Source organism: Protopterus annectens, chromosome 10.part0 (assembly GCF_019279795.1).
Source record: "Protopterus annectens isolate FY-2018-M chromosome 10.part0, PAN1.0, whole genome shotgun sequence".
In the NCBI taxonomy this organism is placed as follows: Eukaryota; Metazoa; Chordata; order Ceratodontiformes; family Protopteridae; genus Protopterus; species Protopterus annectens.
The window spans coordinates 1,015,285,969-1,015,303,529 of NC_056744.1; the positions used below are offsets into that span (position 1 = coordinate 1,015,285,969).

At 38.2% G+C, this 17,561-nt stretch overlaps 1 protein-coding gene across 3 annotated transcripts in view; it reads left to right on the top strand.

Annotated features, from left to right (window-relative positions):
* The window catches only part of LRRC39 (leucine rich repeat containing 39), a 365,433-nt gene that overhangs the window by 40,868 nt on the left and 307,004 nt on the right, over window positions 1-17,561 (top strand). For all 3 annotated transcript variants that reach the window (XM_044085780.1, XM_044085779.1, XM_044085781.1), the window contains exon 3: window positions 15,587-15,698. In XM_044085780.1, the coding sequence (XP_043941715.1) occupies window positions 15,587-15,698 (112 nt within the window). The remainder of the gene's footprint in view (window positions 1-15,586; window positions 15,699-17,561) is intronic.

The window sequence follows — 17,561 nt, forward strand, 5'->3', positions numbered from 1 at the left end:
GGTGATGGAATGCAGAAGTCCAGGAAGTCATCAAAAGAAAGAAGGAGTGCAGGAAAAAGTGTGAGATAGAAAAGATGGACCAAGCTAGGAAGGAATACTTGTTGGCTAACAAAGAGGCTAAAAGAGGAGTTGCAATAGCAAAGAACAGGGCATCAGAAGCACGCTACTAGCTTCTGGAAAGTGACTCAGTAGGTGGTGCAAAGAAACTATGTTATGTTGCAAGGCGAAGGCAGAAAGATAAAGAAGGTAGTCAGACACCCTTCATAAGGGATACCAGCAACAACCTGCTCACCAGTCCACAGTACATCAAAGGCAGATGGAAGAATTACTTCCAGCAGCTTCTGAATGAAGAAAACCCCACAGAAGCTCTACTGCCCCAGACACAGCTTATAATGAGTGAAAAAGAGGATCTCACCATGGAACTAATAGCAGCACTACGAAAAATGAAGTCAGGGAAAGCAGTAGGCTCAGATAAGGTGATAGCAGATATATTAAAGATTCTAAGAGAGACAGGGGAGAAATGGTTCCTGAGGGTACTCATAGGAGTGGGGAGAGAAAGACATATCCCAGATGAATGGAGAATAAGCATACTCATGCCAGTGTACAAGAACAAAGGGGACATCTACTTCTATAGGCAGTACAGAGGGATCAGACTCCTGTCATATTGCATGAAAGGTCTGGAGATGGTGATCGACAAACAGATACACAAAGTAGTAGAAAGCAAGTTGGGAGATGAGCAGTTCAGATTCAGATCAGGAGGCGGCACATCCCACCCAATGTTTGTAGTGAGACAAATAGTTGAGAAGAAGATAGACATAAGGAAAGATCCCAATTGGGCATTCCTTAGACTTGGAAAGCATACAACAAGGTCCTAAGAAAGTGGATTTGGGCAGTCCTGTGGTGGTTCAAAGTCCCAGAATCACTGGTAGAATTAGTGCAAGCTATGTACAAGGACCCAGTGACTCAAGTACAAACAATGTTTTGTTTTACAGGAGGGTTCCCAGTGGGAGTGGGTGTGCATCAGGGTTCAGCTCAAAGCCCACTTCTGTTCAAACTGATGATGAACTACATTAACAAACAGATTAGAGTGGACATGCCTAAGATGGGTGGTAGGGAACACATTGAAAGATTGATGAAGAAATGAGGACATAAGAGCAGAAACCAAAGTAGCTCCAATTGCAGAAATAATCAAACAGAACAGATTAAGGTGGTTTGAGCACATGTGCAGAAAAATAGAAGACAATCTGGTAAAGAAGATTCGGAAAAGACAGGAAGAGGGCAAGAGAAAACAAGGGCATCCAACAAAGAGGTGGATGGATCATATGAGACAAGATCTGTGACAGTCAGGCATGAGTGTCAAAGAAGGCAAGAGTGTGGCATTGAATTCAGAGAAATGGTGAAAGTTAACATGACATACTGACCCCATGTAGAAAATGGGAAAAAAGCAATTGATGATGATGATGATGATGATTTAGGACTTGGTCTTGTGTGATACCTGGAGGTGAGACAGTTTCAGGTATATCTTGAGGGAGAGACATAGGGGAGGGAGGGGTAAAGTTAGAACTAAATTTGTTGGCCAGTAGTTTCACTATATCTTCAACCTTAGTGAAAGTAACATTGCTCACAATCAGCTCATTGCATTGCTATGTTCTTTTGAGATTACTATGAAAAGAAGAGATACTACCAACCCAGCTAGCTGTAACTTTGTAAATAATTATACGCCATTTGTGAATATCAAACTAATTTATATAAGATGCTGGTGTTACAAATGTATTACAACTGTATTTCATATAAGATGCTTGTGTTACAAATGTGTTAGAACTGTATGTCGCGTATATCAAATTGCTTTGTACAGATGTTTGTGTTGAAAAGGTATTTGTAAAGTGCTGTGTTTACAATGTATTCACGGTGTGAACAGAAATGTACATGCACTATTGTAACTGTTTAAATGTATCTATTTTAATAGAGGAATCTGGAGGGCTAACCTCAGTCCAGCAAACTAGAAAAATATCTGAAATTAAATTACTTTATAGGCTAGGCATTAAAGACAGGTTTCAATGCAACTAGAGACACACAGTCTGTACTAGGAAGTTTTCTGTATTGTCTTTGGAGTGAACTAATTGGTACTTTAGAATCATGAAGGAATGCAATTGTTTTATGACTTCCAGCATCTGCTAAAGATCTGAGCAAAAGCCCTTATCTGTATAGTTTTACAGGTAGATGCTGAATACTGCCAGCTTCAGCAATGGGGGTTTTACCTGGGAACTAGAAGTCAGATGACAAGAAATGATGTCATTCTGAAAGCTACCCAAGCAGTAATATTTTAGATATTAATTTGAGAAGTCTCTGAGTGAGACAGAGCATTCTGTATTCTGTCTTGGACCTGACAACAACAACAAGAAGCACAATTCAACACATCGGCCTTGCTCTAATTAAGTAGGGTATAGTAACTCTCTTAGATACCGCAATGAATATAGCAAAGCTTAGTTTAGATTTTGTTTTTCCTTATTTGTGTGAGCCTGTATGGAATGATATTTTAAATATTTTCTGTGATTTTGAACTCTGATGTCACTGTGAATATATATTTAGTATTGACTTTTATTATTTATTATTAAATATATTTAAACCTTTTATTGTGGTTGATCTGTGTAGAGATATTTAAGTTTTGAGAGTACTTGCATATTTATTTGGTGACACTGTGTGTGCCACCCCTAACAGCCTTGCTCTTGGTCAAACTACAATTTGTATTAATATTAATATCACTCAATATATTGGGTACCATTGGAAGAGCCTTATGGTAGCTGGCAAGAGTGACTGCTGGCAGTGAAAACTAACTTATAATCTGGGCAGAAGGGAGCATAACTAGTAAACCTGTGCCAGACTGTCCCAGGTGTGTATGTGTGTGTAAATCAAACCTCAAAGAGTGTGTGTGTGTGTGTGTGTGTGTGTGTGTGTGTGTGTGTGTGTGTGTGTGTGTGTGTGTCAGCTACTTGGGCATGAACATGTACCACTGGTTGGACAGAGAGGGTGCTTGAGGTCTTGGCTTGGTCACTCAGCTGAAATCTCAACTCTATAGCTGTGCCAGTGGGGAGATCTTAGTGGGGGATCTGGAGAAAGAGGGAGAAACCAGCCCCAGGCTGACTGTGATCTCTGTATGTATCTAGAAATAGTGTGTGTGTGTACCTGTTATCTTCCCAATGAGCATCCTCTCAGGTGCCAGTGGTGAGGATTGAGGCTCCTTGATTACTAGTCTAGCGGAAGGTCGTCACAGTTATGAACATAACTGAAAAATGCCTTGTGATTGTCTTTGGCTTGGGTAGCTATTTTAGCATCAAACGTGGTTTTGGTGGAGTTTATTAAACTCCTATGTTGTTTGTCTATTTCAGTGACAAGAGCTCTGACATTTTGGGAATTACTCTTCTTACTTATGGTCAAATTTATTTTCCTTTTAACATAAAGCTTGTTGATATTATGGTTTCTTCATGTGGGTTTGTTTCTGGGGTTTACCATGCATTTTTTTTCCTTCGGAGTACAACTGCATCTCTGTAGCTGTTTACATGCTGGTATAGTGTGGTGGTGTACATTTATGCGTATTTAGTCGAGATAATTTGATTTGGTGAAGATTAGAAGCTTGCCAATGTATCAATTAGGAGTAGGTAGTTTGTCTTAAAGAAATTTTTAAAGGTACCTTGGGTAGAAGAGATCTCTGCTTTCAGTTTTATTTCAAAGGAGACTGCTTTATGATTATACCGAACAATTGACAAAGATAGACAAGGGATGATGCAAGTAAGGACAGGATCCAAGATGTTGTTCCCCCTAGTGGGTACACTAATTGTTCCAGGGCATTTGTATTGACAAAGACCAGGAATCTTTGTGCTTATGCAATAGTGATAGTGTAGGTTTCCCATCTAAAGTTGGATAGTTTAGATTACCTAGGAAAATGGTATTGGGTTTAATACTGACTGATTGTAGTTCCTGTAGACTGGCATTGTGGCTTTCTTTTGTCATAGAGGGAGTTCTGTACCTAGCTAATGTATGGTACGGGACCTTTCTGATGATTATTTGGACATGAAGAAACTCTAGTGCATCATGCAGCTTTATCAGCCTTGATGTGAGTCTCTTCTGGATGTAGCCTGATACATCTCCACTTTTTTCCCTTCCTGCAGAGTAGCTGATCTAAATGGGTCTATGTTCAGTCATCAAATGAAAAAAGCATCGAATGGCATGTTTCATCGAACATGCTGTTCATTGAGCCATTCAAGTAAGATCGCATTATGGGTAGGGATCAGGAGATTTGTCCTTTCCCCATTGTAGTGCAATCTTGGAGTTGGTCTGCCTTTTAAACCTGGTTGACTTTTTCGAAACAGTCACTAGAGCCATTGATGAGGGCAAAGCAGTCCATACAGCATACCTGGACTTGGCTAAGGCCTTCGACACAATACCCCACTCAGGCATCATAGATAAGCTAAACAGCTTAAAAGTAAACCCTTATGTCACTAGATGGGTTGCAAACTGGCTAAAGGACAGAACCCATAAAGTTAAAATCGCTGGAGCAATGTCAGACTCAAAGCCGGTCACAAGTGGTGTCCCACAGGGATCTGTCCTGGGACCCCTCTTGTTCGGCATTTATTTCTCAGATGTTAAAGCAAACATGGGAGGGCTGTGGCTGACAAAGTTCGCAGATGACTGCAAACTAGGCGCCATAGTCGATACACCAGCAGACACACACATCCTACAAAAAGGCCTCACTGAAACGGACAACTGGTGCCGTAGTCACGGCCTTAAACTAAATGCCAAAAAATGTATAGTCACCCCTTTTGGAAAAAACAAAGTACCCACAAATTATCGCATAGACAGCAACCCACTGAGTACGGAAAAAGTAATCAGAGACCTAGGGACCCAAGTAGACAGCGACCTCTCATTTGACACCCACGTTGCCAAAGTGGTTAGAAAAACATTCTACCTTGCACACCTCATCATGAAGGGATTCACATCCAGATCCAAGGATGTCATTGTACCCCTATATTCCTCCCTCATCAGACCCATGATTGAGTACAATGCCCCATTTGGTATGTACCTCACCCGGCATTTGCAACAGCTGGAGAGACCACAAAAGTACCTCACCAAAAGGATCAAGGGTCTCCAACATATGTCTTATTCTGCCAGACTAAAGAAACTTCAGCTCTATTCAGTAGCATACCGCCTGCTCAGAGGTGATCTCTGCCTGACGTACAAGGCCATGTCCAATCAGGATCTGATGGACATGCTCCACCTCAAAAAATGCAAATCCATCAGGACCACGAGAGCTAAAGAATTAAACCTTGGCACAAGTATGAATAGGACATGCTGGAGGGATAGATTCATAACCCAGAGGCTTCCCATGCTTTGGAACAGGATCCCAGTTCGTATTAGGCAGAGCCCCTCACTGACTCTCTTCAAGAGAAATCTTGATGAGTGGATGGGAGATCGTAAGTTTACCCCAGGGGTCACATCTGTGTCACTGCTAGACAGGGGCACAGTAAACTAATTCTATTATATAAGGGGACCTTCATTGTGTCACTACTAGACAGAGGCACAGTATTCTAGATTTATTCTGTACATTTTTGTACCATTTCATGGGGTGGCAAAAGCCACATCACTTTGGCTAGGCTTACAAATGTCCCAGGGCAGATAGCCTAGTACTATACTATGAAACTATGAAACTATGAAATTAGGGGGGGGGGGGAGCAGCCCCCCACATGAGGACTTTTGTTGAATGGCATTTTCAATGTAATTCCGTTCTATGATTTTTCCATTTAATGACTGAAGATAGACCCCGATCTAAATGTGTAGAAGGCGTTATAACCTTGCATGGCCAGAGTTCTCTCCTCTATTTACACAGACATCAATGTCTTCCAGGGTGAGAAGGGTTTGTAAGGAGTGGGGTTTCTTGTTCAGGCTCATAGCATTGATCAGTAATACCTTGATATTTTCTTTGTAGATATATATATATATATATATATATATATATATATATATATACACACACACACACACACACACATATATATATATATATATATATATATATATATATATATATATATATATATATATATATATATATAAATATATACACACATATAGGGCAGCCACGGTGGTGCAGCAGTTAGCGTTGTCGCCTCACAGCTGGAGGTTCTCTGGTTCGATACTTGGCTGGGGTGCCTTCTGTGTGGAGTCTGCATGTCCTTCCTGTGGTCGCGTGGGTTTCCTCTGGGTGCTCCGGTTTCCTTCCACATCCCAAAGACATGCTGTAGGTGGATTGGACACTCTAAATTGGCCCTAGGTGTGAGTGTGTGCATGTGTGGGCCTTCCGTGGAAGGTTAAGTGCTGTGCTGGCAACGTGACACCGTAAAACTCTACTGCCAATCATGAGCAGATGGGTTTTCCACTGTGGTGACCCATAACTGGGAAAAGCCAGAAGAAAAAGATATATATATATATATATATATATATATATATATATATATATATATATTTAAAAATACATATCAAAAGTACATTTGACTGCAACATTTTTAGGGGGTGAAAAACAGTGAAAGCACAAACAATCAAAAGTACATTTAACAGAAAAGTATTTTGGGGGTGAAAAGCAATAAAGCAGAAAATATCAAAAGCACATTTAACTGAATTTTTTTGATAGTGATTGTAAGTAGAAATGTGCAAAACAATGAATGATTAAAAATGTTAGTGGTTGGTATGTATGTGCAAGTATTTGTGGGTTAGGGTTAGGATAAAGGTTAGGTAAGGGGGTTATTTTACTGTTTTGTATGTTTTATGTTGTGTGTGTTCTGTGCCCTTTTGTCTTATGTAGTGGTACTGTTAAGGAAAGGGATTTTTGTGATGTAATGTATAGGATTAGGTTTAGGGACAGGGGTAGGTTTAGGTTTATGGTTAGCACACATTATTAAGGTGGTGAAAGGGGGTGAGCTAGAGTTAAGATCCAGGCAGGTAAACCTTGGCAAACTGTTACATAGCTGAAATATTCAGAATTACAAAGTTTTTGTTTAAGAAAGATTCAAATTATGTAAAAACTGAAGATGCAGTGTTTGATTCCAGGCTAACTAGTAACAGCTAATCTGACTCACAAGGAATTAGTGTTCTGTAGCATATAGTAAGTTCAGTAAACATATTAATTTTATGACAGGAAACTACAAATAATGTTTTCATGCTTATTCCACAGACTTTATAAAAAAAAGTAACATGAGCTTGCAAAAAATTTCAACACTGATAAAAATGATGGGCAGACATATGGAAACCTTCATTCTTGTAGAGGATGGTAACCAACAAAAATTGGTAACTTCTGCAAACCAATAGTAACCAGTGTGGGATAACTATATCCAGATTATCTCACACATAGATGTTTGTGAATTGAATTTTCTCAAAAAAAATATTTCCTGAAATTACAGGAGATCGTCTACAATTACATTCTAAAGGCAGATTTCTTATTCAGATTTTTTCCTGCATGGATTTAGTAATATGTTATTCTCAAATCCTTTTGAGGAAATTATGAATAAAATAGGAATAATTAATTAACTGATTGTTTTTTTTAAAGCCTTTATTGAATTATCACTTGTGACATAGGCAAATTTACATTTATATAAAAGTAATCAAACTGTATTAACAAGTACATGTTTACAAACATTATGCTTCACATATATTGCTATATATCAAACAACCAGAGCAACATTACATAAATTATTCAATTCCTCTCTTTTTTTTTTAACAAGAAACATCTTTATTAAACCAGCATTTCTTACATAGGCAATCATACATTTATATTTATTTATTTAACATTTGTTGACCAGGAAAGTCTGACTAGGACAGAGCATATTTTCAATGGAGGCCCAGAGAGAAGTGTAAACAAACCACACCAACACAATCCTAGTTGCAAGCATTTTACATCACAAACCATACTGATACACTCCCAGTTGCAAACATTATACATCACTTATAATCTGCCCAATCATTTTCAGTCAAATATTGCATAGTTCATTTAACTCCTACCTTCTTTTAAACCTCATTCTTCCCCTGTATGTATTGTTTCCACAGTTCCCATTTTTTCCTATCTAGTTTGGTCCTACCCTTTTCTAAAGATCTCAGTTCCAGTTGTTTTAACTATGTTACTGTATTCACTACTTCTAGTATAGTTGTTTAGATTTTGATTTCCATTTGCTAGTAATTGTTTTTTGGCAGCCACCATAATTAGACACAGCAAGGCCTTACCATGTCTAGGCAATTCTGATTCTGTATCATAGCTCAGAAAAATCATCTAATTTGTCACACCAATCTGCCCAACCAGCATCTCTGACAGTGCATCCTGTAAGGAATCAAGTCCATCAATTCAACGCACTCCTGGAAAATATGTTCCCAATTACCTCTTTCTTCCCTGTCACACATCCAACATTTGCAGCCTACCTGAGGAAAAATTCCCTGAAGTCTACTTGGGGTATAAAAATATCTACATAAAAATTCCCAAGCAAAAATCCTAAATATTCTAGATTTTGTTGCATATTCGGGAGACATACATATATCCTCCCATTGTATCTTTATGAATCACTTATCCAATCTCTGTTCCCAATCCTTTCTAATCTCCTCTGATTGGTTCTTATAGTTATCATGCAATAATTTACATGCTCTACTAATTATTCCTTTTTTAATGGCAGCTTCTGTTCTAGATTCTATTTAAAACTCTACCAGTGATGGCCTTTTATTTAGGAATCCCCCATTTCTTTCTCTTTTCCTATACTCTGATATCAAGCCTTGATAGGGAAGGCAATCTCTAACTTGCAGTCCAAATAAATTCTTGGCCTCTTCCTATTGTATCACCTTTCCCTCTCTAGTTATTTGCTCCCAGTACCTCGGTTCCTTTGCCAGTTTTCTCCAATAAATTGCAGCCCCCTCTTGCCTATTGTCTATATCCCTAATTGCAAACATACCTATCGGCAGAATCTCCCTTCTCCATTACCATGTTGGCTTAGTTCTTCGAATACTTTCTGCTGCTTTATGGATATAATATTCTATATGATTATTGTTATTCTCCTTAAAGGCCTGCATCCAAAATCACAGTCTCTCCTTGTTTCTTGAGCTTCCCTCTATTTCATCATCCCTTTCCATTTTGAATTATAGTTTTCTGCTTCTGCTATATATAGGAGGCTTAACTGTGTAGTTTTGAGATACCCCTTCACATCTGGTAATCCCATTCCGCCCTGTTCTACTAGAAGAATCAGCTTATCCCACTTAATTCTTGCCATCTTCCCCTCCCAGATAAAGTCCTTCAGCTCTTTATTAATTGCTATCCACAACTTCTCCTCTGGTTGATAAAAATATGCCTAACTTGTGTATAAGACTAATCGGACTAAAAACATTTTAACTGCTTGTATCTTACTATCCATATCCATATAACAAAGCTTCCATTTTCTCAGTTTTTATATTTTTTGTTTAGTCTCTTCCCACATATCCTTAGCTGCAACATCAGAATAAATTTTAATCCATACTCCTAAATACTTCATTTTATCATGTTCCCATAAATATTGATATTGCTGAACAAATTCATATCTGGGTACATAATTTACAGCACTCCCTTTGTTATAACTTCATTAATTTTGTATCTCAAAAAGATGTCAAACTGTCTCAAAATGTTCCACAGCACTGTAATGTCTCTTTCTGGTTTTGTCAGGTATAAAGTTATATCATCTGCAAATACAGCCAGCTTTTCTTGAATATCATATCAATTATATCCTTGAATTTTTGAGTCCCTTATTTTCTTTGCTAATGGTTCTAAATATAATGCAAATAACAAAGGGAAAGAGGACACCCCTGCCTGGCTTCTCTACGCAAGCAGAAATTATCAGAGAGGGCCCCACCGACTTTAATTTTTGCCTCCAATCCCCTCAGATATCCTCCTAATAAACTTCATAATTTTTTCAGGCAATGCAAATTCTTCAATTGCCCTGCTCATAAAGTCCCAGCTTATTTTGCTTTCTCTGCATCAAGACTCACCAAGAACAATGGCATTTTCTTACACTCCGCATCAGTGTTCTGTTCATAGCTTCATAGGTTCATAGGTGTGTACTAGGCTAATGGCCCTGGAACCTTTACAAACCTAGCCCATAGGATTACCCTGACATCGTGCCACCCAACCTTAGTTCCCAGTGCCTCTGTAGAGTACAGCCACTAGAGTGATCCACGGGGTGAATTTTCTATTTCCCATCCACTCATCAAGGTTTCTCTTGAAGAGGGCCAGTGAGGTGCTCTGTTTGACATGTATGGGAAGTCTATTCCATTGCAAGGGCAGTCTCTGGGTTATGAACCTGTCCCTCCAGCATGTTCTGTTGATTGTGGTAATGAGGTTGAGGTCACTAGAGCATGTGGTGTGGAGGGATTGGGATTTCTTTAGATGCAGCATTTCTAACAGAGCTGGATCAGACATGGCTTTGTATGTCAAGCAGAGATTGCCTCTAAGTAGGCAATATGAGACAGAGAATAGTTGGAGTTTTTTGAGTCTGTCCATATAGAACAAGTGTTTAAGGCCTAGGCTCCTCTTTGTGAGGTACGTTTGTGGCCTCTCCAGTTGTTGCAGGCATCTAGTGAGGTACATGGCAAATGGGGCATTGTACTCAATGATTGGCCTAATGAGGGAAGAGTATAGGGAGACAATGACCTCTTTCTTCCTGGATGCAAAACCCTTAGTAATGAGATGTGCCACACAGAAGGATTTTCTGATCACAGGGGCAATGTGGTGGTCAAAAGAGAGGGTGCTGTCAACCTGTGTTCCCAGATCTCTTTTAACACTTTCTGTGTTCAGTGGACTACCATCGATGTGGTAATTCATGGGAACCAAGTTTTTTTTTTGGCATTGAGCTTAAGGCCATGGTTCTGACACCATTCGTTTGTCTCAGTGAGGCCTTTCTGTAGGATTTCAATGTCACTTGGGAAGTTAATAATAGCTCCCAACTTGCAATCGTCTGTGAACTTTGTCAGCCAGCAACCCTTTGTGTTGGCCTGGACTTCAGAGAAGTAGATACCAGACAGGAGAGGACACAGGACCGAATCATGTGGGACTCCACTCGTGACTGGTGGGCAGTCTGACTTGGAGTCCGCTACTTTCACACTGTGGGTTCTATCTGTGAGTCAATTTGCAAACCACCTAGTGATATAGGGGCTGATGCCTAGCTTAGTGAGTTTTTCTATGATTCCTGAATGGGGAATGGTATGAACCACCTTGCCTTCATCCACAGCTCTGGTGACTGACTCAAAGAAGTCGACCAAGTTGAGTAGGCATGATCTACCCTTCACAAAACCAAACTGTGTGAGATCCAGAGTTTAGAGATTCCCTATATCCTTGTTTATTAGGTCTATGATTAATGTTCATGTTAATGTTCTGTTAATGTTGTCAAATGTTTGCCTCCCCTGCACAAAACCACACTGATCCATAGCTATCAATTTTGGCATTACTTTTGCCATTCCTTTAGCCATTATAGACATGAACACTTTATAATCATGGTCTAGTATTAAAATGGGCCTGTATGAAGCTGGATCTAATGGATGTTTACCCTCATTAGGTATTACAGCCACCACGGCTTTCTTCCAGGATGTTTGTACTTTTCCTCCTCTTAACATACTGATCTTTATCAATTTTTTCCTTCTAGCTTCCAAACATCCACAGGAATACCATCTATTCCTGCTGATTTTCCTGTAGATTAGTTATACATCACAATTTTTATCTCATCTCCCCCTATTCTAACCGTTAGTAATTAAGCGTCATCTGCTTCTAACCTTGGCATATTTAATTCTTCCGTAAATATTTCTATTTGTATCTTTTCTTGAGTTCCATATTTCTCTGCTTTATACAGACTTTCATAGAATTTCCTAAATATTTCTAATACCTCTACAGGATCTCTTGTTACCTTCTTTGTTATAGGCTCCCTAAATTTGGCGACACCTCTTTCTACTTTCTGTTGCCTGAGTCGTGCTAAAAGTTTTTGTGCTCTAGTATTATTATCAAAAATCAGTTGCTTAACAACACTCTTTCTAAACTCATGTATATTATCAAGGTAATCCCTTATTTTCTGCTTAGCATTCTGCAGTTGATCATCTCCTTATTCTGTGAGATTCCCCCATTCTGCAATACTTTAAATTCTTGTTATTTCTTAACCTTAGCTCCCTTTTTTATTTCTATCCTATTTTTAAATTCCATCTTAATTTTATCCCACTCCCTAGCTATATTTTCAGAAGTAATTTCTATGCTTTCGAATAGCTCCTGGATAATCTCCACTACCCATTCTTTAAATTCCTCTTTTTTCAACACATATGTAGGTGGGAAAGTTCCAGTGTCTCACTTTTATTTCATTACTCTGTGTTTTTATTTTAGTTATTCTTGGTACATGATCTGAAATATTTATTGGGTGCATATCAAGACCTTCAATTAAATGCACATGTTCCTGTGAAATCTGTCTAGCCTAGCCCAGTTTTTATACTTTAGGGAATAATATGTACAGTGGATATAAAAAGTTTACACACCCTTGTTAAAATGCCAGGCTTTTGTGATATAGAAAAATGACACCACAATAAATGATTTCAAAACTTTTCCCACCTTTAATGTGACTTATAACCTGTACAACTCAATTGGCAAACAAACAAATCTGTTAGGGGAAAAAATATAAAAAATAAAAAACGTGCAATACGCTGGTTGCATAAGTGCGCACACCCTTAAACTAATACTTTGTTGTGTGTGCACACACCCTTAAGTTAATACTTGGTTGAAGCACCTCAATCGAACATCTAATGGTATGGTAAGTTTACTTGCAGAACTGTATTTATGCTTGCTTTGATTACTTGCTCTAGAAAAACTTCTCTCCTTTGTATTATTTTTTTAAACTGAGCTCTTGATTGCATGTAAAAGGAATTGTCCTATTGTACAGCACGTTTAACACCTAAACAAATTAAGTTAGACTTCAGAACATTCTTTATCACTACATCTGATTTAACCTGTAATAGTCTTTTTTTATTTGTTTCTCCCAAAGAGTATACATTTCTTATATTCCTGTTTACAAAATGGTTAAGGTGTTTACTTCACAAACTCAAAGCACAGGGTTTGATTCTCGCCTTTCCAGGGGAAATTAGCTAGGCTTAAAATGGCTCACAAGGGCAGTTAGCCTAGTACTTGCCTATGAACAAAGCTTTTTCTCTTTATTAAATGCCACAGCCTGGTCCAGAATAAAATTTGACTAATGACAGAATGAACAAATAATATGTTTCTTCTTCAAGCATTCCTCCAAGTAAATTGTCTTTTTTCAGTCTGTAAACCCCATTGTCCACACTTTTATGTATATCAGATAAAAATGTCATGATACTGCCCAGAATTCACTTAGCAAATGCTAAAAATAAATAAACAGAATACTGATACAGAGACTACTGCATAAGAAGCCTTACAGCAATTCATGTCAGAGCTATTTGTTATGTTAGTCTTGGTGTTATCCATACATGTATCCATTGGCCTGTCATGCTCCGGTACTGCACCTGTCCAGTGGTGGCTTCATCACTTATCATACTGAATACTATACAAGCACAAGAATACACATTTGTCATTCGAACATAGTCAAGAATCAAACACTTAGGGTATCTAAGTTAACCACTGATGAGTCAGCATATACAGAACAGAAAGATATTTTATAAAAAAATTTTATATCAAGGGGATACAATAAGAGAGTGGTACATGATACTATAGCCTCAAGTGATAAATTGAGGACGGACAGGGCTAGACCATACTATTAAAATAGGATAGAGGTTGACATCATAGATAGCAAGAAGCAATCTACAGTGAAGAATAGGCTCATCATACCATTCACTAACAGAAATGGTCAAATTAAAAAGATCATAGAGAATAATTGGAAGATTCTAGTTATAGATGACAGAATTAAGACTTTGGCGGAAGAGGTACCCAACATAGCATATAGAAACATGAAATCTTTAAAAAGGCTTCTATGCTATGAAAGAACAGGTACAGGAGATTTAAAATCTCAAAGAGCAGGTACGTTTCCCTGTAGAACCTGCAATCAATGTAGATACATAGCAGAGGACAATGCCTTTGTTCATCCACACACTGGACGAATCTACACCTTTAGGTGTTATGCTGACTGTAGATCCAAAAATGTAGTCTACATAGCTCAATGTCAACTTTGTCAGAAGTATTATATAGGTAAAACAAATCGAACATTGCGTGAGCGTATAAGGGAACACATATATGCAGTCAACAAAGAAAACACGACCAATGCAATAGCAAGACATATTATGGAGAAGGGGTCCCTACATCATTTTAAGTTTAAAGTTTTAGAATTAGTTAAAAGCACCAGTAGGCTAGGGAACATTAAGAACCGCACTGAGGAGGCGGAGAACAAATGGATCCTTAGGCTGCAAGCACATAAGTATGTCTTAAACGAAAAATTTACTTTAAAACCATTTTTAGCAGCCAAGGCATTTAAGCATTAAGCGCTTTAATGCGCTTCATGAATTCATATGAGAGTTTTTAAATGTATGTCATTGTTTTTAGATAGTATTTTTTACCTAGTATATTTATATCTTGATGTAATATTTATGTATCTATTTATACATTCAGTGAGCACTAGCACTTTAAGAGCGCGAAATATTGTTTAATTAATCAGTCATCTACAAGTCTTTGATGATTATAGTATTTAAGGCATGAAATTCATTATTTATCTTTGAAGTCTGAAGAAGCGTTTATATAACGTGAAAGCGCTTACTGTTCCATGAAATTCTGTTGCAATAAAGGTCTTTTTTATATTTGGAAGCTTTGGATTCATAGCCACTAATGTGTCCTTGGAATTGTTTGCTGCTCTTGTATGGTATATAATATTCAAGCAATCAGTTGCACATGATCTCTTGGCTTTAAAATCATGTTGCTCTCGCTGAGTTATGAAATGTTAAGTGGCTGCTGATCAAGTTTTGTTATATACCTCCCAAAGTGTTACATTTAAATGTTTGGTTGCTAGAATAGGAACCTCTGTCAGCCTTTTCTTATGTGCAAAAGACTGCTCTCCACTGGGTTTAACTTTCTTTTCACATTATGAGAAAGTCAGATATTTTCCTGGGTTTAGATCTATGAGGTGTAAGCAACTTAACATTCAAGAAAAGCCATTTATGAATTTTATAGAATAAACACATTTGAAGATGTTTAATATCAGGTTTATGTTATAATTTTTTGTAGAAAGAAATATGTTAGAATTTAATTTAAAAAAGCGCATTTATGGTGGCCTATGATTACATAGTTTGAAATGCCTGCTTGGGTAAATGTATATTTTTATTGTTGCTTGTTTAAACTTCTCATTTCAAGAGTATGTTTGTTTGGTGGAGGCCCTTATACATGTAAGGAGAGGAGGCTACATTCTGGAGATTGGAATATAATTTCAGAATGATGGCTGTGCCCTTAAATTTCTGTCACTGATTTATTTTAATCTGTTCTACATAAGAAAAAGATATTGTTAATCCTTGTTTGCAATCATTCATTTCCGTTTGCCATTTGATTTAGGCTAGCAACAGCATCTGTCTGGGAAGATTGGATTACTTTAGCTAAACTGAAAGAAAAAGTTGTCACTGAAGATGGAAGAATAATTCTGAAAGTAGAAAAGGAAGAATGGAAGGTATATTTTATTTCCTATATTGTATAGTCTGCCAATAGGTTATAGTACTACTGAACTACATAGTATGCCAAACAGATTTCTATTTATCCTCTCCCTTTATGACCTGAAATAATTTTTCTTCACATCTGTCTGATTACGTAAAGATTTAGCCCTGTATCCTACTCGGCCTTCTGCATGTGCACCAGTACATTTGGACTCAGATCTGGTATTTCTTTGTAATTAAGTGTTTCCGTGTAACGCAATAGAGATGAAAGTCTAGGCAATTTTCCTAAGTCTTTGTGTAGACAGAGATTAAAATGCTAAACATAGAACAACTTCCTAGGGATTCAGGAAAAAAGCCCTTGGGGTTGCATAAATTGCCTACAGAAGCAAAGTCAGTTTACATGATCTGTGAAAAATACATTTCAAAGACAGGTTTAGCTGCAATGAGGTCCACAGTAAGGAAGACCTCATTATCAACTCATTTTCATATCTCTGAATCACATTTCTCGACTATTAACATTATGAGCCCTGTGATGGCAGTTGTCCACACTGGTGACCCATGCATCTCATTAACTCAGACATCCCTACACACACACACACACACACACACACACACACACACACACACACACACACACACACACACACACACATACACAGGCACATACACAGATATCCCACTCAACAATAAACCCCCCCCCCACTCAATTGGACCCATGGACATACTCACCCATTCACCCATATGAACACTGACATATATATATATATATATATATATATATATATATATATATATATATATACATGCACACATAGTCACACTCTCTATACCTTACCTAACCCCCACCACCACCACTGCGACCACCCAGGCAGACACTCACACACAGAAACACATTCAACTCCATTCATGCCCTTGCAGACATGCACGCACAATTCCATAGACATATAATCACACATACCCCAGCTACATGTCTCTGTTGAACTTCGCTGAACTTACTTTCACCTTGACTTCTTTGACTGAAGTCAGTAGGTGACTGCTATCTTTTGACAGTGTCAACTTTTTAGCTACTCCTTCAAATTACCTTATTACCATCTGTTCTGGCCACTGGGGCCACCTTCAATGTCATACCTCTCAAATGTCTAGATTTTTGCCTCATATTTCTGGTCTGATCCTCATACAATTAATAAATTCTGATACATCTTTGAGGACTGAAGTCACTAAATAATTACAGACATTTAAGTTTCAGATTTAATACCTTTCAGAAAATGTATGCTAAATGCAAAACCTGTTATTTTATCAACTTTTTATGTTTTAGAACAACAATATTTAAAATTGTCCCTATTTTTTTACCTTTATTCCCCATTGCTTTTGGCCTTTTTTGCCCCCCCCCCCCCCCCAGACCTCAAGGTAGTGTCTCATCCTTAGTGCCCACTTACATACTGGGTCAATGAGCTAAAACTTTATCCACAGACTATTCTGATATTTGCTGGGTCTGGTAGTGGGTTCTAAGGGTGCCCCTCAGGGCTCAGTATATTGTGATTCCTTCCAGTTTTTTTTTTTCTTTTTACATGCCCAGCCCACTTTCTCTTTTCCCAGCCCCCCCCCCCCCCATGCTGAGGGCAACTCCCCTGTATGAACATGCCTCCTCTTAGGGAGTTTCATTGCCAATCACTCTCTCACCCAGGCCAGGCACTTCTTTCCTTCCCTGTTGCTCGTCAGTTGCCAGGCTGATAATTGAACCTGAGTTAGCTGTGATATAGTTAGGGCTTTATCCCTCTATGCCACTGGAGTAGGTCCATTGGTTTTGGCTTTGTCCACAGTTCTTGCACTAAGAGGTTGAGAGATGCTGATGCTCTTGTTTATTAGGAAATTGCTGCTGT